The 21,097-nt window shown below is 42.7% G+C and overlaps 1 protein-coding gene across 2 annotated transcripts in view; it reads left to right on the forward strand.

The window, feature by feature from the left end:
• The window catches only part of ric1 (RIC1 homolog, RAB6A GEF complex partner 1), a 39,922-nt gene extending 19,551 nt beyond the window's left edge, over positions 1–20,371 (forward strand). Inside the window, exons 3-27 of one of the 2 annotated variants that reach the window (XM_005470340.3) lie at positions 656–735; positions 2,778–2,885; positions 6,618–6,763; positions 6,930–7,066; positions 9,176–9,264; positions 9,919–10,007; positions 10,766–10,910; positions 10,990–11,038; positions 11,154–11,330; positions 11,425–11,637; positions 11,870–11,908; positions 12,246–12,356; positions 13,150–13,239; positions 13,352–13,512; positions 14,125–14,263; positions 14,349–14,465; positions 14,607–15,014; positions 15,376–15,687; positions 15,887–16,045; positions 16,315–16,451; positions 16,565–16,845; positions 17,027–17,239; positions 17,323–17,500; positions 17,591–17,779; positions 17,881–20,371. In XM_005470340.3, the coding sequence (XP_005470397.1) occupies positions 656–735; positions 2,778–2,885; positions 6,618–6,763; positions 6,930–7,066; positions 9,176–9,264; positions 9,919–10,007; positions 10,766–10,910; positions 10,990–11,038; positions 11,154–11,330; positions 11,425–11,637; positions 11,870–11,908; positions 12,246–12,356; positions 13,150–13,239; positions 13,352–13,512; positions 14,125–14,263; positions 14,349–14,465; positions 14,607–15,014; positions 15,376–15,687; positions 15,887–16,045; positions 16,315–16,451; positions 16,565–16,845; positions 17,027–17,239; positions 17,323–17,500; positions 17,591–17,779; positions 17,881–18,196 (4,083 nt within the window). In that variant the 3' untranslated portion in view covers positions 18,197–20,371. Of the gene's footprint in view, positions 1–655; positions 736–2,777; positions 2,886–6,617; positions 6,764–6,929; positions 7,067–9,172; positions 9,265–9,918; positions 10,008–10,765; positions 10,911–10,989; positions 11,039–11,153; positions 11,331–11,424; positions 11,638–11,869; positions 11,909–12,245; positions 12,357–13,149; positions 13,240–13,351; positions 13,513–14,124; positions 14,264–14,348; positions 14,466–14,606; positions 15,015–15,375; positions 15,688–15,886; positions 16,046–16,314; positions 16,452–16,564; positions 16,846–17,026; positions 17,240–17,322; positions 17,501–17,590; positions 17,780–17,880 lie in introns of both variants that reach the window. The other variant, XM_005470339.4, reaches the window with a different exon arrangement.
• Positions 20,372–21,097: the final 726 nt, after the last annotated feature.

The raw sequence follows: 21,097 nt of genomic DNA on the forward strand, positions 1-21,097 counted from the left end.
AACAGACGTCTCCGAAAACGTCGGAGCGCTTTTGAAAATATGCGGTGTCTTGATAAACTGAGCAGATATTTGAGGTTTACACAGCTACATTCTCTCCTGAAAATATGTTAAACGTTTATTTTGTGACCCAGAAAGATTAATAAGAGTAATATTAAAACTAACTAGCTGCCGCCATTGTTGAAAACTGAGCAGGGCCGCGCTATGAATTCTGGGACACTGCTTCTTCTTCTTCTTCGGAGTGTAACGGCAGCTGGCATCCTTGTACATGCAGTGCTGCCATCTTCTGTTTCAGTCCGTTATTACACTCTTAAATCCTACTACTTATTCCTGCGTCTTTTGTGATCTTACAAAGCTTCAAACGACGCGTCGACTATTAAATCAGTCGTCGACGATTTTGATAGTCGACGTAATCGTGACTAGTCGACTAATCGTGGCAGCCCTAGTCAGACTTTATCTGTGCTAAATTAGAAACCTGAGCCTGACAAGGGCTTCAGACTTAATCTGTTACAGTCTCTATCTTGTTGTCTGAAAAGGCACTCAGGGACTTGGTAATGAAGTTCTTTCATCTTATTGTCTCGCACCCTTTCCTCATGTTTCCTGTCAACAGTTACATTTATGATGTTTTAATGACTTTCCCCCCCCTCTCTGTTTTCAGACTGCCAAAGGCTACATCCTTTTGTTTGATGTGCTAGGTGGAGGAGATGACAAGTACCTCTATGAGCCTGTCTATCCAAAGTGAGTACACCACACATTCAGACTACTTTTAAAGAGCTATCAAACCATTGTTTGATAAATGTATTTAAGATCCCCATTAATATGAAAGAGGGTAATAAACAGTGCGTGCTTGAAGAGGAGCCTACCTTGTGATTGACATTTTGCTGCAGTTTAAACGACATCACTCCATTTGTGTCTTTGGGTACACAGAAAGAGGAACTATGGGAATTCTGTGGACTTGTCTACAGTATGTTGACACAGGAAAGAAAAGGGAACAACAGCAGCGCTCACAACAAATTGAAACAGGGAAAAAAAAATTCAGATCAAAAGACACTCATGAGAAACACAAATGACCATCTGCACAACTGTGCTAGGTGTTTTAGGCAGATCCACCCCTCGCTCTTCATAACAGGTTTGCAGTAACAGAAGTCTGAGCCACACAGGCCTTAGAGACTGGTCACTAACCAAATGTGCATTCCCTGATTCGCTGTTGGCAAGTGGTTGCTGCCTGCTGCTGAGTGAAATCTGTAACAAAGATCACAAAAAATCTTGTAATCACTTTGGTCACTGTCTGATTGCCTCAGTTGTCCAACTTGCTAACAGACAGTCGGGAACTAACCACAGAGAGTTATAGCTCTTTTCCACTAGTACTACTTGACATAGCTCGACTCATTTTTGGGGGGTTTTCCATTAGGTGGTACCAAGTAAAAACTGGAATCGGAGAACCTTCTCCTTCTGTGAAAAAGCTGTGCCTTGCTGTTTCAAGCATCATGTTATAAAGGCCACAGCTGTGAGTTTAAAGGCAAACAGTTTGTGTTTCAGGTTTGCACCCTTCAGTTTCACTTTAGTTTAACAAGGAGTTGGAGTGTTTTCAGGCATGTCAGTGTCTTCCATGCAAACTAGACGCTACCAAATCAGTTGCAAGGACATTATACCGTATATCTCTATGTGACCAGCAAGTACCCTCCTGCAACCACTCTGCAACTGGTTGAGAAATATACTGTGTAAGCTGGTGTTTACAGGAGGTCACTAACGTTTCTCTTGATTTTACAGTCGGTACTTTCATCCTTTATATACAGTTTATAGTTACATGCAGTGATTAGTTGAACATTGTCCACGGCCCAGATTGCACTAGTTACCTCTTCTGTCATTGAATGTTTGCCTCGCTGAACTGCTGCATCTCGAACACCGGTGTCTACATATACAGTCAACCATAAGAGAGAGAACAGGAAACACTGCCTTTAAGTAAAACTCTTAACTTATTCACTCACTTAACTTGTACTGCTCCCTGCATTGCTTTGAATTTGTAGGTAGCTTTTACTTTTCTTTTTAGTAACAGGCAGTTGCCAGTTTAATCTTTTACTGTGTCTGTAACACGAACTTTGACGGTGAAAGGTGGTTATGTAATGTTGTGGGTGTGGTATCAATATGACTGTCAACATGTGTGGAGGGAGAAAAGCGGTAGCAGGTATACAGGTGCAGTTTACTAGTCAATATTCTCATGTTTCCTCATGATTGCATTTGCGTCATTAGAGCAGGCGGTGAAATTATAGCTGCAGTTTCTCCATTACCTCCATAACTGTTCCTCAGAGGATTAGAAATATTCAGAGCACATTCAGATTTTTCATTTATTTCTTTATTTTTTTTGCAGGATTTAGCTTTTTGTAACTGTGAAAAAAACATGTTTTCATTTTTTATTTTGCTATGAAGTCTTGATTAATAGGATCATAAGATAATTTAAACACTCCAAATCTAAAACACAATAAAATATCTGGGAAGTTTAGCAAAGTGAATGCTTTTCTGTCTGCTTAGGGATGTTTGCTCTCTTCTCTTGCTAATCCTCCCATGGTTGTTCTGCATATTATGAAGCATTTGTTTGATTGAAGTGCGGCTCAAAGCGTGTACTTCACATTCCTTTACAATACACCAGCAGCGTTTGAGCAAGTTAGGACATATTCAGTGTTCATTGTCAGCTCTGTGACTTTGCGATTTTAGCATTTCACTGGGTTTACTTTCACGTAAGTAGGAGTAAAATGTGTGTTTGGAATGATGTGGTTGCACAGAGGAAGCCCTCGTGTGAAGGTGACCCCGGGTTTTAAGGAGGAGCAATGTGCGCCCGCTCTCTCTCTAGAGATGAAGAAGCCTGTGGATCTGGAGGCCCCCATCACCAGGTAGGTGCTCTCTCACAGATACGTTCTTTCTGTTGTGTCTACCTGTCTGCCTCAGCCTCACACAGGCATCAACTCACTCCCTCTCGGTCTTTGATGTGTCATCAAGCTCACATTTACACAGGCAAATTCTCCTGCACAAACACACACACACAGTGAAGGTTTACTCACACTCTGTCTCCATTCAAGCACTCCCGGTAAACTCTTAACAATGTTTATGGCCACCCCTTGGGCCTAGCTTCATCATTATGTGTATATATTTCCATGTAAATAACTCTTTCTTGAACCTACAAATATTTACCTGGGTATAAATGTTCTTGTTACTTTTAAAACAGTGATTTAAAATGTCGTAAATTAAACACAGGCAGGATAGCTTCCATAAAACCTGCACAACAGAATCACTGTTATTTTGTCTGAGTGCTAACTATAGTGTTGCATTTGAAACATTTTAAGATTTAAGCTGTGCACAAACGCTTCTCAGGTAGTTTATCAGCAGCTATTTAAAGACTTTTTTTTTTTTTTTAACACATGTAGCTCTTTGTGTATCTGTGAAAGCCATTTGGCTCACGGTAATGGCTCGAAAACGTCTCTTCTTCTGATGGAAAGACAGTGTTGGCAGTGAGAGACAGCTGAGGTGCAAAGAGAAGCTAAAGTCCTCTGATGTGGATTTTTAATGGCAGAGGCCCACAGAGAGGAAATGCATGAATTGGCAAAAATGAGAGGGATGAGTGACTGACAGATGAGCTAACTGATTAAAGCAAAGAAGTAACATTTGCCTGGAACATAATTAATTTAAATCAGGCTCTTATGTTTTCTGGATAGTTTGTATTCAGATCATCACAAGGCATTTTAAAGATGCAAATTGTCTGAGAAACCATCTTTTTTTTGTTTAAAGCTTTTGTCCGTTTCAGGTTTGATGACTGTGCTTTGTCACCAGATGTAACGTGTCTATTTTGCCTGTTGCATTTTAAAGAGCGTGAACGGTTTTTATTCCGTTAATTAGGTCTTTAATTATGTCAGACAACTTGAAGTTCATTTAAATGGCTCAAACTCATTTGTAAAAATTAGGCAAATAGGGCTTTTTTCTTTTTTTTCTTTTTTTTTATGTTTGTATATCAGTGTGAAGATGGATCATTTGCCTTTTACTCTGTGTTAGCCTTGAATAACAGGGAAAATTACTTGATGACCTCACTACATTTTCATGTTTTCCCTCCTGCAGAATAACAAACGTAAAACCTTCAGGTTTAAAATGTTAAACAAGTCTAGGACTTTGTGATGTTTTATATGTGATGTTTTATATGTGACGCACTGAATAAATTAAGAAAATAATCAACAAATTAATTGATTAAAAAGTGTGACCAAAGCATAAACATGATTTCAGAATTGTTACTGTAAAAGCTTGTAGTATATATTAATCAAATGGACAACACATTTAGAGTACTGGGCAAAAGCCTTGGAGGGAAATGGGGGCTGTGATTCTTTGAAACAAGTACAAACATAAATGGAAATACAGTACATAAGGCAACAACAGAGGTTTGTATAGTTCTCCTCAGATTGAACATCAGTATTTGGTGTGATTATTCTTCTACGTTGTCTGAACTCTCTTAGTCAAGCTTTCTTGTAATTTCTTTAACCTCCTAGGACCTGGCGTCCACATATGTGGACATCACATTTTGGGTTATTTAGACCAAAATACTCAATTTTGTTCTACAAGGGCCTGATATCCACTTACGAGGACATTATACTGCTACTGTTCTATTAAAATTTTAAAAGAATATCCTCATATGTGGCTCTGATTTTTTTATAAAAACAAAAATAAGGTAAAAAAAAAAAAAATCTGGTAATTCTTCGTTTTTACATTCATCGGGCCCCAATATGCCCACATATCAAAGAGAAATTAAAAATGCATGCTGTGGAAGAGTTCGGGTCTTAGGAGGTTAAGTTGTCTTGAGTAATAGTTCTCCAGGCTTCTTGAAGGACATTCAAATCTCTTCTTTGGATGTTGGCTGCCTTTTTGTTCTGTTTTCTGTCAAGATGACCTGACACGACTTAGGGTTAGAGTAAGCTTAAGATCTGGGCTCTGGGGAGGCCAAACTATGATTTACAATGATCCACAGTGTGTTTTTTCCATTCAGGTATTTTTTTACATATGAAACAGTTGCTAATCAGAAATATTCCAGATGGTATTGCATGGTGGATCAATATCTGATGGTATTTTTCTTTGTTTATAATTCTATCAATTTAGACTAAATCCCTAACAGCACTGACTGAAATGCAGCCCCCAAACCATGACTGAGCCTCCACCAGGCTGATCTGAGCCAAAACATTTCAAATTGGGATTAATCACCCAAAAAAGACCTGGTGCCATTCATTTTCAGTTTATGTCCAGTTCTTGTGTAATTTGGCATACTTAAGCCCTTTCTTACTGTTTCTCTTCCTTAAGAATGTTTTCCGGGTAGCCACCCATTTCCAATGAGACAATGAGGCTTCAGTGAACAGTAGATGGACCAACCGAAGGGCACGTTCTGCAAACCACTTTAAGATATGCCAACTTTGCGGTTAATAGCGCTTGCAAATTATCTTGTTGGTGGAAAAATGAGATTTTATGCCTTTCAACTTGTTAAAATTTAAAATGAGTTCTTTGTTCAGTTGTTTGTGGAGAAATGGCACTGTTTTATCCATTCAGTTAGAGGTCATTTATGCTTAAATGATAGGTCAGTGTTGAGGGGCGTAATGAACAACAACAAAAAAGAAACATTCCTGTAAAACTGGTGAGGTAAGGAGTGGAATGAAAATGAGTGAAAAAGCAGCCAATGTACAAAGAAAAACTTTGAAGGATCTTCAGAAATCCCAGAGAACTATTGCTCAAGACTATTTTCCAAAATGTATAGTTCGTGTGGCTCCCTGGAGGCACAGAGTGAGGGGAAGCACTAGAACGATGGAGCCAGTCTAATAGAATTGCTTTCTCCTCTATGGTGGTTTGAGTTTTGTGTTGTTTTAGTTTCTGTCTTTGTTCCGGCTATCACCCACATGTTCTGGAGCTTGACGTGTTTGACGTTTAATGAGTGACAAGAACTTTTACTGTTTCTTTTTGTCCGCCTTTTTGTTTTTGTTTGTATTGTCCCGTGTTCATCTGCCATTTCTCCTCCGCTGTCTGTGCTCGACAGAGATTACGGGGTAGTCATCTGAATTAGAGCGCTCTGTTGGCATTTCACAGGCACAGCTTGATTGTGCAGGAGATGAGTGGGTGTCTCCTGCTGCGCGAAGCTGCAGTAAAAGACGTTGCCTCCTCCACAGTGTCAGTCCACTGTGCTTAAAGCCTTTGCTTCCCTTCATTTTTCCACTTGCTGACTCTCGGCTGTTGTCGTCGTGCTTTCCTCTGTGTTAAACCTCTTACCCTTTTTTTTTTTTTTTTTTTTTTTTTTTTTTTTTTTTTTAAGGATACAATGAAGTACTTTACCCACACAAACACACTGTTGTTTGTTCTCCTATGTGTTAGAAGATGGGGAGACTTGGCACTAACAGCTACATGGCCTCATCACAGCTGCCCAGTAAAACTTTCAGTCTTTACACGGGGCACAGCTGGATGATGAATAGCCCACTGTTTTCTGTCTTGTTATATTGTTTCTACCCTGCCTACCTAGCTCCCCCGCCTGCTTTCTTGTACTAACTTCTTTTTTTTCCTCTGTTCCTTTGAATAAATATTTAATTTTTTTTTAAACTTCTTCCCACTAGCCTGCAGTCCCTCCAGGAGGATTTGCTGGTGTGTACCGCAGACGGTTACCTCCATGTGCTGCATTGGGATGGGCTGGGCAGCAATGGACGCAAGGCTATCTGCCTTACTACAATCCCCTTCTCATTGGACCTGCAGTCTGCTCGAGGTTAAAAAATCAATGCACTCTGCCAACTACAACAGAGTAACAATAAAACAAAATCAGGCAGTTATTTGCTAATATTAGTTTTAATAATAATCAAACAGCCTACAGTAGCTTTTCAGCCTGGAAAATGTTATCTTATAAAAGACGTTCTCCCTCCCTGTGTATTTAGGTGGCCCTTCTCTGGACCTGGAGGGGGTTCATATCCGCTGTATGGAGTACTGCGTGACCCTGGATGGCTTTGCTGTCGTACTGAGTGACGGACGCCTGGGCTTTATCACCCCACTGAGCAACACCATCACTGCAGATGTAAGGATGCTCACAGACACGCACTGGTCACGTTCAAGCATACAGACGGTCAAAACAGTAGAATTAGTCATTTTCCACAATGTTGTAATAATCGTAGTCGAGACATTGTGCGCAGTTGGCCCTTTGTTTACGTGCAGCACACAGCAGGAGACGGTTTGTCAGATCTGTTCTCACTGCTCAAACTATTCTGTTTGGTCTAAGCGAGGGTGCTGCAGGCCGGCCGCATGCCATCCACCCGTCTGCAGTGAATTCTTGAATAATTACCTGCTCTATTTTCACATGAGCAAAATCACATTACACAGACCTTATAGTAGGGAGCTGGCAGCGTAAGGGCCATTAAATGTCCAAGGCGACGGAGTCAGACCTTTGCTTTCTCACATAGCGTTCCACTCAGAAATGCTCAAGGCTGCAGTGCATGTGTGAAAAACTGCTGTTGTTATGGCATTAAATAGCCAATTTATTATTACAGGACCTGCACACAGCCTGACACCACGATGACGGGAACACTACAGGCCCTATTTCATGCAGCCAAATCACTAACAGCATAATGATTTCTCTGTTATGCTTTTTATTCTGCAAATAAATTGAGTGCTCTGGTTGACTTTTAGTAGACTAAAACAGCTTGTTTCAGGATATAAAGTTCAGAATTTCTTTTTTTTTTTTGTAGTTTTGCTTCTGTAGCTTTTCGATCAGACATGATGTGATTGAAGTGCACACTTTCAGCTTCAATCCAAAGGGTTTTACGAAACTTTTATTTGGACTATTTAGCTATTGTTGCCATTTTTTTTTATACACATTTACACATTCAAGTTAATTGGGCAAACTAGCATAATTTTAAATAAAGAGACTGTCTTATTACTTGGAGGAAAATCTTTTTCAGTCAATGACTGCCTGATGTCTAGAAAACATGGACATAAAAAGTGTTGTTTGCTCCCTGGAGATGCTCTGCTTGGCCTTTTCTGCATTCACCTTCAGGTGTTTGAGTCTCCCTGCATTCAGTTTTATCTTCAGTAACTGAAAAGCTGCTATACTCGAGTAAGATCAGGTGACAGACTTGGCCATTGAAGAATATCCCATTTCTTTGCCTTGAGTAACTTTTACAGTATTCTTTCCTGTGCACTGTGAAGCTTTGTCTGTTTTGCAGCATTTGGCTGAATCTGAGCAGACAGTGTAGCCATGTACACTTCAGAGTTCCTCCTAAATACTACTGAGCCCACTCCACTGGCTCCCATACATGCTATAACACTGTAGCCCCCACATTTAAAACGATGTGAGCTTATGGATCACCCTTTCACGCTTTTCTCTCCTGTCTCCTTTGTTTTGAATAAGAAAGGAACAAGCCTCACCCAAACATAAAACTGCTTTTCAGTTAATTGTCCAGTTAATTTTGAGCCTCCGAAAAGCTGAAACTGTATAAAAATGACTAATTTTTTGAACAAATGCAAAAGTTCTGTGAAACTCTGAATTAAAGCTGAAAATCTGCACTTTAATCATATATTGATTGTGGTGGTGTACAGAGGCAAAACCACAAAAAGTGTGTCTGATTATGGAAATTATGGAATTTGTTTGCGTGTTTATGTGGAAAATATTGAATAACATATAGTTGTATTATTTTATTTATTTATTTTACAAGAAATGAATTTTTAGTAGTGGCAGAAATTAGTCCCGTCCTTATTTACTGTCAGAAACTCTGATATACTTGCTTTTCCACCATGCAGGAGATGCACAGCAGTACTTCCAGAGAGCAATTATCCACACTAATAATGCAGCATGTTCAAGTACACACAAAGCCAGAACAAAATGTTATTAATAATATTGCGGTAATGACTCAGTTACAGAGCTTGCAGCTTTTAGTGTTCTTGGCACGGTGAAAACCGTAATGACCATCAGGAAAACATTTTCTTGCATCTCAGTTTACCGTTAATATTTTGGCTGGAAAATGGACAGTGGGTGTTGATTTTAACATCAAGACATAAATGTCAGATAAAAATCGTGACCAATCGAGTGATGATGTGCTTTACTCTCAGATTTATTTTATCCTTTTTTGCCAGTCGGCAGCATTTTACTGTTACCTGTTGTTCAAGAAGGCTTCTTGTGTGTGTCCAGCAGTTGCAGGGTGTCTGGGCAGCGGATGTGACTGATGGCACCTGTGTGGCTGTCAACAACAAGTACAGGCTGATGGCCTTTGGCTGCGCCAGGTACATGTCTCTGCAAACGTCTCCCTCTCTCACAGTCTCCCTGCATCGTTTACAGAGCAGTGCTGAAAAGAGATGTTGGGTGTGTTTGTTGAATGTGTGTGTGTGTGTGTGTGTGGTACAGAGAGGTTGTTGTCAGTGTGGTGTGTGTGTGTCCAGTGTGAGAATCTGTCAGTTTGTGTTTGCTGAGGCTAAATAGTGTGTACTTGTCAGGAACTCCTCATGCAGTGCAATAATGCCAGGTTGGCAGGAATTTCTCTCCATGCTGCTTCCTTCCCCCTTTACCATGTTTTAGACACTGTTTTGCACTTTACACATTTCCAATCTCTTAAAAAATAAAGTACAATTGTTTGAACTAAAATCTTTACATATTTGAAAACATGCTTACGCAAAATATCGTCAGGGAGTAACTGCAAATGTTCGATTTTAAAGCATCTGTGTTTAATGGCATTCACATACAGTACAGATGTTGAGCTGGTGTTGCTGTTGTAGTTGTTTTCATGTATGTTTGTCTCATATTAATGTGCAAAGAGACGCACAAACATGCTGGGAGAAGCTCACAGCACAGAATTGTAGCTAGGCGGTGACGTTTCATGCAGTTCCTCTCATCTCACACAGCATGTTACGCTGGTTGAAATGCGTGTGTTGTCATTGCAGCGGCTCGGTGCTGGTGTACATGATCGACACCACGACAGGGTCGATGCAGCTCTCCCACAAACTGGAGCTCACTCCAAAACACTACCCAGGTATCCTCATTTACCCTCAATTCTTCTGCCTTGCTTTTTCACTCCTTTTTCAGATTAGCTTAGCTCCACTTGGCATGCTTTTACAGGATGTAATGTACATTCCTTCAGCTTTCTGTCTTTCTCTTTGTATATCTGATATCCTGCATCACTTTTGTTGGATTTGTGATCCAAAGCCATAGCTCACCCTAGTGGCTGAACTGCCTTATAGACCCACGGCTGTTTAAACAATGAAAATGGCTGGTTTCTTGCTCTTGCTTTGTAGTTAAGAGCTTAGCGTAAAGACACCTTACTTTAAACTCCTGCAGAGTTTAAGGCCAAGTGTGTCACGCAATTCTCCTCCTCTTTAATTAAATAGCAGCTCAATTCCTGTAATATTATCCCAGTTGCATCACATTCTACAAATTAAGCCCTCATTAGTATACCATTTGGTAATATCATTCTGATTTTATATAAATGTTTTATCTACAAGGGCCAAATGTGGCACAGTTGTACCTGAAGTGGCCTTTCTGCACATTCAGTCGACTGTCATTACATGTTTGTGAAAATCACAGTGAATCTAGAAAAGCACAAAGTGTTTGGTATTGCAGTATTGCTCTTTTTATGTCACCCAACCTGCCATTCACAGATTTTGCTCGTCATTATGTATAAAATAAAAACACAATAAAACTTGGTGCATAAATAAAAAAGATCCTGTATACTGTCCAGTACAACAGTAAATCAGAAATGTTGTCATTTCTGTGCATTCTTTGCCTTTTCAGACATCTACAACAAGACGGGCCCTGTCAAACTAATCTGCTGGTCACCTGACTGCAGCGTTGTCATGGTTACGTGGGAGTGCGGCGGCCTGTCGCTGTGGAGCGTCTTCGGAGCTCACCTCATCTGCACTCTGGGAGAGGACTTCATGTGAGTGAAGGCACAGATGCGAGCCTGCGTAATTCATACAGCATGCTTTTAATGATTTTTGTGTGTTTGCTCCCTTTAGACATCGATCTGATGGTACCAAGAAAGACCCCCTTAAAATCAGCTCTATGGTATGTAGATATTTGTTTTAAGAGTGAAAAAAATCAAAATAAAAGTCTTTATTTGTAATAGAGGTGGAAACTTTTTTTTTTTATATGCTGAATCTTGCACTTTGCCCCTTTGTAGAGCTGGGGTGCAGAAGGCTACCACCTATGGGTGCTCCCTCACAAACAGGAGAGGAGAAGACAAGAGGAGCAGGAGCAGGATGTGGAGATGGTTGCACCTCCTAACTCCAGCGCTTTGCAGGCCGGCATACTGCAGTTCCACTTCATTAAGAGCGCCCTCACAGTCAACCCCTGCACGGTGAGAAGATGCACGGCGCTGATGGAAGCATCACCGCACACACGCTCCATGCCCGGCATTCATGCTCAGTTTGCTCCTTTCTTGGCTGTTGCAGAGTAACCAGGAGCAGGTGTTACTCCACGGTGAAGACCGCCTCTACCTGACCTGTGGTGACCCCACACAGATCCATAGCAACTCTGACACACACCCACACACACACTTACACCCGCATGACGGCAGCCCGCTGCACCCGCCCCCCAACCCCGACTCCTCTCTCTCTCAGGGACTCAGCACTTTACTCGGACACAAGCACTGGCACGTGGTCCAGGTAAGGACCGACTTCCTCCTGCTCCTCTGCACACTTCCTGTGTGTCATTATCATAAATAAATTTGTGCATAGAAACTGCAGTCATTTCTGGATGATGAAAGACAGACGCAAATAAACTGAGTAACTTGAAGTGGCCTGTGTGTGTCTGTAAAGTTCAGTAAATTTTAAAATTTAGCTCATTGTCTTTTTATTTATTTATTTTTTTTTTAATTGAATTTTATTTGTCCTCTAGATTCACAGCACATACCTAGAGAGCAACTGGCCTATACGGGTAAGTGTGTGTTTGACTTTAATGTTGATCTCAGAGATGTTTGATAAATAGATGCACGCATTCAGTTTAGTTCAGTTAAATATGAAGTATAGTCCTGTAGTCCTCTTTTTATGTGGAAAGTTTTGGCTTGGTTGCTCCTGCGGGCCTCCAAACCTCATTTTTATATGATGTAAAGCTCTATAAACAAGCTCAACTTAACTTTAAAAAAAAATGTCATCACACTGGTAGCAAAAACGGTGAGAGCTGTTTTTAGTTTTATGGATTTGCTCGTTTTCTGTGTCAACACTTGAAATTGGTGTTTGGTGAATCTTAGTGACGTCTGTGTATGTTTGTAAAGTTTGCAGCCATAGACACAGCAGGCCAGTGCATGGCTGTAGCAGGGAGGCGAGGCTTTGCACACTACTCCTTGTTTACAAGGAAATGGAAGCTGTTTGGGAATATCACTCAGGTATGTTGACACCTCAATAGATGACTTTGGTGCAGTGATCAATAGACAGTCAATGATGCAACATTTTATCTGAGCTCTAAGCTACTTTTATTTTGTCCACGCATTGAAAATACTGCCACTGTAACAGAGACAAATGTGCCAGGAATAACTTGTGACTTTATTTATATTTACAAATAAATAATGAACACCTAGCCATGCAGTCTGCCTACATGAACATTTGTGAGAGAATAGGTCGTTCTTAAGAGTTCACTGAATTTCAGTGTGGGGCTGTAATAGGATGCCACTGATGTAATAAGCCAGTTTGTGACATTTCCTCCAACGTACGTATCCACAGTCTATTTGCCTTACCACAGTAAGTGGTGTTACTGAAAGGTGGAAGCATTTAGGAACCACAGCAACTCAACCACAAAGTGACAGACCACATGAAGTCAGAGCAGGGTCGCTAAGTGCTGCCTAGACGCATAGTGTATAAAAGTCACTCTGCTGACTCAATAACTGCAGAGCTGCAAACCTCCTCTGGCATTAACATCAGCACAAAAACTGTGTGTCAGGAGCTTCACAGTGTGGGGTTCCAATCCAAGGCAGCTTCTATAAGTGTGTTTATAGGTGACTCAGTACTTTTGTCACTATATTGTTTGTATGTATGCGTGTGGGGAGAGCTTTTTCATGCAGAAGCTCTAAAAATGCACTTGAAAATAAAGTTAGAATAACAGTCTGTTAAAAAATGAATTTGTGCACAAACGTGTTTTTGTGGCAAAGTACCTGATAAATGTGTTGTTGCTTTTTTCTGTAGGAGCAGAACATGACAGTCACAGGAGGTCTGGCTTGGTGGAATGACTTTGTGGTGGTGGCCTGTTACAATTTTATAGACCAGCAGGAGCAGGTGAGACTGAAGCACCACCTGTAAACCACCATCTCACAAATCCCTTTGTTTTTTTTGTCTAATCTAATGCTTGTCTTTAATTTTGATGTCTCCGTCTGTGGTCTCTCTGTAGTTGAGACTCTATCAACGCTCATCCAACCTGGACAATGCCTTTGCTTCAGTTACTAAGCTACATTCAGACACTCTGCTGCTCAATGTCTTCAGAGACATGGTCATACTCTTCAGAGCCGACTGCTCCATCTGCCTTTATAGTATAGAGAGGAAGAACGACAGGTGGGCTTCTATACACGACTGCAATCTTTACTTCACAAATTAAGATCCTCATCTGTTGGTGTTACGCTGGGCAGTTTTTATCCAGCTCCCGAACAAATCAGTTCTTGTGCCAGTGACTGTTATGGATGGAGGGCCTTATGTTGTTGGGTTCTGCTTTCAGCTGTTCATTCATCACTTTTCATGAAGGTCATATATCTGGAACGCCTTGAGGGAATTTCCACAGATTTGATACATCTGTTTATTTGGATTTCAGAATTTGTTTGTTTGGAATACAGTGGTCAGAGTCAAGGTTGCTCGGCTCTTATTCAGGAAATTATATGGCAGTCATAACAAGATTTTATAAAAATGTCAAATCTGATAAAAATTATACTTATAAATTAAACAAAAAAACTGTCATGAATGATTCTTGAGATGTTGCTTTCCTGTGACCACTTCATGACTGCCAGGCTTGAACTGGTGAAACAGAAAAATCCTTTTAATGTGAAGCTGTCGCAGTAGAAAATGTACAATCATTGTGTGGTTTTCAGCACTTTTCTTTGCATTCTTGGATTATTTGCTTTCCCGTGCATTAGTCCTCTTTCATTAAGCTCGTAATTATTATTATCATTCCAGTCCAAACCCGACAGCCAGTGTGGAGCTGCTGCAGGAGGTGTCGATGTCCCGTTACATCCCACATCCAGCCCTTGTGGTGTCTGTCACTCTCACGTCTGTGCGCACCGAGACTGGCATCACATTAAAAGCCCCGCAGCAGGTAGTGCAGGAGCACAGTAGCATACAGCAACCACCGACCTGTAACTACAGGTGTTTTAATAATGCCTCTTGTGTGTCTGTGTCAGGCCTGCATGGCAGAGAGCATTATGTTAAATCTGGCTGGCCAGCTGATCATGCTACAGAGGGACCGTTCAGGACCGCAAGTACGAGAGAAAGACACGGCTGCTGTCAACAAGAAGCTGGTGAGTTCACACTGATATCTTTGCATGCAGAATGTTCTAATAATACTGCTGTCTGTGCAAACAGAAATCAGACCTCACACCACTAAAACTGAATTTTACATTTTAGAAATCCCCTCATAACAGCTTTTCTTTTCCCACTAGCTCCCATTCTGTCCCCCTGTCGTGTTGGCCCAGTGTGTGGAGAATGTTTGGACCACCTGTCGATCCAACAAGAAAAAGCGCCATCTGCTGGAGGCTCTTTGGTTGTCCTGTGGAGAAGCGGGCATGAAAGTCTGGCTGCCACTTTTCCCCCGAGACCATCGCAAGCCCCACTCCTTCCTCTCCAGACGCATAATGCTGCCCTTCCACATCAACATCTACCCTTTAGCTGTGCTGTTCGAGGATGCCCTCGTACTGGGGGCAACCAATGAGACTGTGCTCTACGACGGGATGCAGGGATCCTCGGAGCCACTGGAGGCACTGTTTCCCTACTGCACCGTAGAGAGGACCTCACAGATCTACCTCCACCACATACTGAGACAGCTGCTGGTTCGCAACCTGGGTGAACAGGTACTTGGAGCAACCTGGCTCAACATATCTGCTTCTTAAAGGTTTTAAGATGAGATATTTGATACTGGAATCATTTTGAATGAAAAGGTTAAACCCTACCTTTTTCCCTCTGTAATTTTGTTTAGGAAAACTGTAAATAAAGCCCAAAAGGCACTGATCACAATTATGATGATGATGATCAGGGCCTTGTCATTTTTTTGAGAAATGACAAAGCCAAGAGAAACTTTCTTTTTAAATTTGTATGAATTAGTTTGAAGTATAAAGAAATTCAGGTGTGAAAATATCGATAGTCAGTTAAACGGTTGTGCATGCGTTGTTAGTATATGAGTGTTTATTTCTTTCTTTACTGTTTCCTTTCAAGGCTTTGATGCTGGCTCAGTCATGTGCCTCCCTCCCCTACTTCCCCCATGTCATGGAGCTGATGGTTCATGTAGTGCTGGAAGAAGAGGCAACGTCGCGGGAGCCCATACCCGACCCGCTGCTTCCCACCGTTGCCAAGTTCATCACAGAGTTCCCCCTGTTCCTCCAGACCATTGTCCACTGCGCCAGGAAGACGGAGTACGCCCTGTGGAACTACCTGTTTGCAGCCGTGGGAAACCCCAAAGATCTGTTTGAGGAGTGTCTCATGGCTCAGGATCTGGACACAGCGGCCTCCTATTTGATTATACTGCAGGTAACGAGCGGAGTCAACAGCTCATGTTACCAAATTCTGCATGCCCCACTTCAGTTAACTTTATAATGTCATAAAGGCAGAGATTATTTGCATTTTCACCATTGAAAATCTTCAGAAAATCAGAGTGTCATTTTTTTCCAAGATCCTTAAAAAAATCCTGAACGTCTCAAGCTTCCTCTTTCTCTCCTCCTCCGTAAAGAATATGGAGGTTCCAGCAGTGAGCAGACAGCACGCCACTCTTCTCTTCAACACGGCTCTCGAGCAGGGCAAGTGGGACCTCTGCCGGCACATGATCAGATTCCTCAAAGCCATTGGTTCAGGGGAGATGGAGACTCCGCCCCCAACACCCACTACTCAGGTGAGGAGCTGAAAATGTTACAGGAGGACAGTGACTGTCAGTCTGTCTGCTTTCAAGCAAGGGCACCAACCTCGTACGGTTTAATCTTTATTCTTTCTTAATTTTACTGACTGTACTTTAATGATCTTTTATTGTCTCTTCCTGTTTTAATTATTTGTTTTATTCTGTTTAATTGCACAGCCCTTTCCGACTACATCACCTTAAAAAAAAAAACTTTAAGATGAAACGCTTTAAACCGGTAACCTTCAAACATGCATGTCTGTGTTCAGGAACCCAGCTCAACTGGAGGTTTCGAGTTCTTTAGAAATCGCAGCATCAGCTTGTCTCAGTCGGCCGACTCGGTCACCACAGGAAAGTTCAACCTGCAGAAGACCTTCAGTATGCCTTCTGGATCTTCTGCTAAAGGGTACATGTACATTTTGCATAAAATTGGACAGTAGTACTGCAGTTTGTTCAGAATGTGCTCTGTGCAGTATCTAACTATTCCTGTCTTTTCCCCGTGTTGCCTCTTCCCACCAGTCGGGATGTGGAGTGTGCAGAGAACATGTATATTGACATGATGCTGTGGCGCCACGCCCGTCACCTCCTGGAGCAGGTGCGCCTTCGGGATCTGGGATGCTTTTCCGCTCAGCTGGGCTTCGAGCTCATCGGCTGGTTATGTCGCGAGCGAAACCGCGTGGCCCGAGTTGATGATTTTGTAACGGCGCTGAAGAAACTCCATAAGGACTTCCTCTGGCCGTTCCCTGTCATTCCTGTGGGAAACCTCAGCTCACCACTGAAGAATGGACGGTGCCGCACAGGTGAGTGAAGAAGAGGAACGGTTACAGAGAATTCGATTATTACTTTAAATATTTAAAGGTGATGGTTAAATATACATTCGGTACGGTGCCTCAGTTTACATACTACTAACAATTTAATCCATACATGCCATCACTGGTTTCATTGCAGTAATTGTTGCCGTTTTTCCGTTGTTGTTTTCAGTGCTGAGCCCACGGTTGTTGAAGTCACAGTCAGCGGACAGCCTGCTGAACAACGACATGGACACGGCACCGCCTCCAACAGCTCCTGCCAACCACACCTGGATTGACGGGCTCGGGCAGAGACCCAAAGACATGGACACGGCCTCTTCTGCTCACTCGAACCAGCACTCACCACAGACTCATGAGGCCTTCCTGTCACTGCTCACCAACAAAGGTAATAAAAGCTCAACAGCTAGTCCCTCCTTTTGTTTTTATTCGCTTAAGCTAACTTCATCTTTCGCTCACTGCCCTTTCTAGTCGAGGAGTACAGCATCGGCTCGGCCACAGACCTCACAGAGACCAGCTCGGTGGTGGATGGCGACTGGACAATGGTGGACGAGAACTCGTCCACTTTGAGCCTGAGTCAGGCCGAGCTGGAGCACATCTCCATGGAGCTGGCCAACAAAGGCCCGCACAAGTCCCAGGTGCAGCTCAGGTGAGACCTCCCTCAATCTATAGTCGTTTGCTTCAATTCAAAGCGAAAGCAACATGTATATTTAAGCTGCGCCTTCTCTGTGTCCATCAGGTATCTCCTCCATGTGTTCATGGAGGCAGGCTGCCTGGAGTGGTGTGTGGTGATTGGTTTGATCCTGCGGGATGCAAATGTCATCAAGCAGGTGATCAGCTTCCTGGACAACTCGGAGGTTCCTGCAGAAACCGTGCAGAGTGTCAGAAACGGATTATTAGCAGTCGATGCGTGGGCCTCCACGGACTGGTGGGTAGTTCTGTACCAATACTGGTATTGATATTTTTGATCTATTTTAAATTCTTTACCTTTTTATTACAATAAATGTGTTGTTTGTCTTCTTCCCGTAGCCTGGGTTACAAACCGTTCCTCAGCCTGATTCAGCCGCAGCTGCAGCGGCTGATGGAGTCGACGTCGGAGCAGGTGCAGCCTGAAGCCTTCCAGCCTGCCAGCCAATGCTCCAAGCTCAGTGGCTCTGAAGGTCTGGGAGGAGCCGCGGTACCTCGGGCAGAGGACAGCAGAGGAGTGGTGACCCCGCTGGGCCTGGCCCTGCCCTCTCTCGAACCCGCAGGAGTTTTCCCCCGTCCCCCCTCTGAGGACTGTCCTCCCGAACAGACGGAGGAGCAGGGGGAGGAGGAGGGAACCTACGACTGCACCTTGTCCTGAAGCCTCTTCTGGACTTTTTAACCTGTGAACCCTTCAAGGGCCGGAGTGGAGGAAGCTGCAGCAGTGGCTGACTGGAAAAAGACTTCATTTGTGTGAGCGAGTGTGTGTGTGTGCGCGCCTCTTTGTCGGTTCCTACTTCAGTCAGTATTACCCACTCTTAGATCGTGACGCTATCAGCCCGACAGGCACAAAGACATCACAGCACAAACGGTTCCTTTTTAACAGAGCTCATTTCAGCAAGTTGTGCTGGTAGATTAGAGAGGAGGGTCACTCATGTCAGTTGTTTTCCACTTGTGGTGTTTTGGAAGCTGTAGAGCAGCACGCGAAAGCTCGGGTGGAGCGATAGAAACAGTTCAAAGGGTCTGTTTTGATCATCGCGCTACACCGCGGAGCATAACGTAGAACAAAGAAGAAGAAAAAGCTTGTGTCGTGAACCGTTTACGGGACTCGCCGACATGCGTCTGAGCCTACAGTACGTGAAGCGTGCCGTTCTGTCTGTGTGCACAAGAGGTGTTTCATACTTTCATACCTCAGTATAATTTTAAAATATTTTGTGATACCTTTTTTTCTATAATGTAACAGTGTACAGGATGACATTATTTTTCTATCAGTCATGTCCCTCTGCAGTCACCCTGTGACCAAAAAAAAAGGAAAAAAACCCTCAGCGGATGATTCTGTGTGATTCTTAAAAACGATTGAATTTAAGGTTTCTAAGAAAATGATCTCTGAGTAGAATCCCACTGTTCTGAGTGCAGACTAGTTTCTTACCACTGATCAGCACCTTGCACGCTCTCTGCCCGCCCCCTCCCTAGTGATGCTAAAGTACAGAATCAGCTGCCTCGCTCTTTCCCGTTTGGGTTTTTAAGCAAAGCAGATCTGTGTTGATCCTTCTGACACTTCGTGCACTGAACAAAAAAAGATGCTTCTTTTTTTTTTTTTCCCATCATGCGAGAGGCACATCATTAGTGAGTTATTAAAAGCCATCAGGTGGATTGTTGGATTGTCAGCAGTGTTAGGAGCGACGCGTTAGTATTGTTTTAGTTTGAGGGATTGATTGTTGTGCAATAGATAAGTTGCTGTGTGGTTTTTGACCCTCACCCTCTCGCAATTCGTCCGGACCACCCGCGAGACGAGCGGGAGGCCGATCGCCGCGTTCCCGTGCTTCAGAGTGGAAAGCTGAACGTGTGTGCAGGGCTGTGTTCACACCACGTCGACACGATTGGTGACTCTGATCACGTGGAATTGATTTTTATCATATTAGTCCTCGTCATTACTATTATTTATTGGGATTATTAGCTGAGTGATCATTCCTGCTTTATTTTAATGACCGATAACAAAACTCCTTCCTTCTACTCTTTAGTTATCAAAGTCATGCATTGGCTCAACTACAAGCACTAAAAGAAAAACAATGCGTCAGTATTATATTGTGCAATGTATTGAAATGTTACTCAGCTTTATCTTTTTTATGCTTACTACTACTTTTGGGCTTTTTTGTTTTTCTTTCATTCCCCCAGCTGTGCGCTTCTCATAGACCAAAATGATGTTTTATAGTTGGGTGTGTTTATCTGTTTAGATTAGATTCTCTTCTACGAGCTGCCCGTCACTATACACAAAAAGGGCGAGACGGCCCGAGCGGCTCGGTATCGTCTACTTTGACCCTCCTTCCGCTCTGAACAAGCCTACAGCTCCACTACAAGCTTTACTTGAACACGGAAACTTGATGAACCAAAGACTTTACGTCCAGAGGCCTTCTGTTTTAACCCCGTTGCTTCAATTTGAACGCTCGAGTCCTCGTGCAGAGGGAGGAGAATCTCACTCGCGCACATCCCAGCCCTCTCATCAGAAACATCATCGCTCAAATATAATGCTGACGGTATACGAGACAATTTCCTACGGAAATGAATATTTCAGATGTTTTATGGTTTCCTTCTCTGCGGGGGAGGAGCGTCATTCGCTCGCTTGGTCAGACGTGGACAGCAGCTCCCTCCCAACTGTGTACAGTTTAAAAGTATTGCTCGTTTCCTCAGAGTCGAGATTTATTTCTGGGGCAGCAGACATCCTCAATGCAGTGTAAAGATACTCTCTTGTACATTCGCCTTTTCTATTCATGTTTGGTTTTCTACTTCATTTTTTCCCCCTTGTACATAAAGACCAATAAATTATTTTTAAAAGGTTTGTCTGCCTCTTTGACCTCATGTTTAAAGCAACCCATCAAGTGCAGACAAAGCAGCAACGTGTGTGTGTGTGTGTGTGTGTGGAAAAGACAGAGTTAAGACTTATTAACAGTACAACTCTATGAATAACACACGGGGGAATCCGATGGCTTTAAATTTACTGTTCCATTAAATTCATGTTTACGTAAGACCAGCAAGTAGGAGTGGTTGCATTTTCTCTGCCTGTAGAAAGAGAGCAGTTATTTTACTTGTGCAGAAATTCTCATGTTAAACAAGTTTCAAATGGGTGCAATATCAGGGTCAGCTGAAACAGAACTGCAGGCATTTTGTTTGAAGATAAACTTTACAGCCAGAAAATGGACTTATTGACTCCAGTTCAACTCAAAGTGACACTGGTCAGTAGCCAGTTACCATGCCGATGTATCCAAGTAAGATGTAGTACGGAAAAACCAGGTTTAACCCTGAAGTTCTGAAGACTCTGAGGAAGAACCACCTGTCCTCAGACATCCTGGTGAACTTCTATCGCTGCACCATCGAGAGCATCCTGACCAACTGTATAACAGTCTGGTACGGGAACTGCTCTGCCTCGGACCGGAAGGCGTTGCAGAGGGTCGTGAAAACTGCCCAGCGCATCGCTGGAGCACCACTTCCTGCCATAAAGGACATCTACAGGAAGCGGTGTCTGAAAAGGGCTGGGAAAATCATCAAAGACCCCAGTCACCCATCA

This window comes from Oreochromis niloticus, linkage group LG7, assembly GCF_001858045.2.
Source record: "Oreochromis niloticus isolate F11D_XX linkage group LG7, O_niloticus_UMD_NMBU, whole genome shotgun sequence".
Lineage (NCBI taxonomy): Eukaryota > Metazoa > Chordata > Actinopteri > Cichliformes > Cichlidae > Oreochromis > Oreochromis niloticus.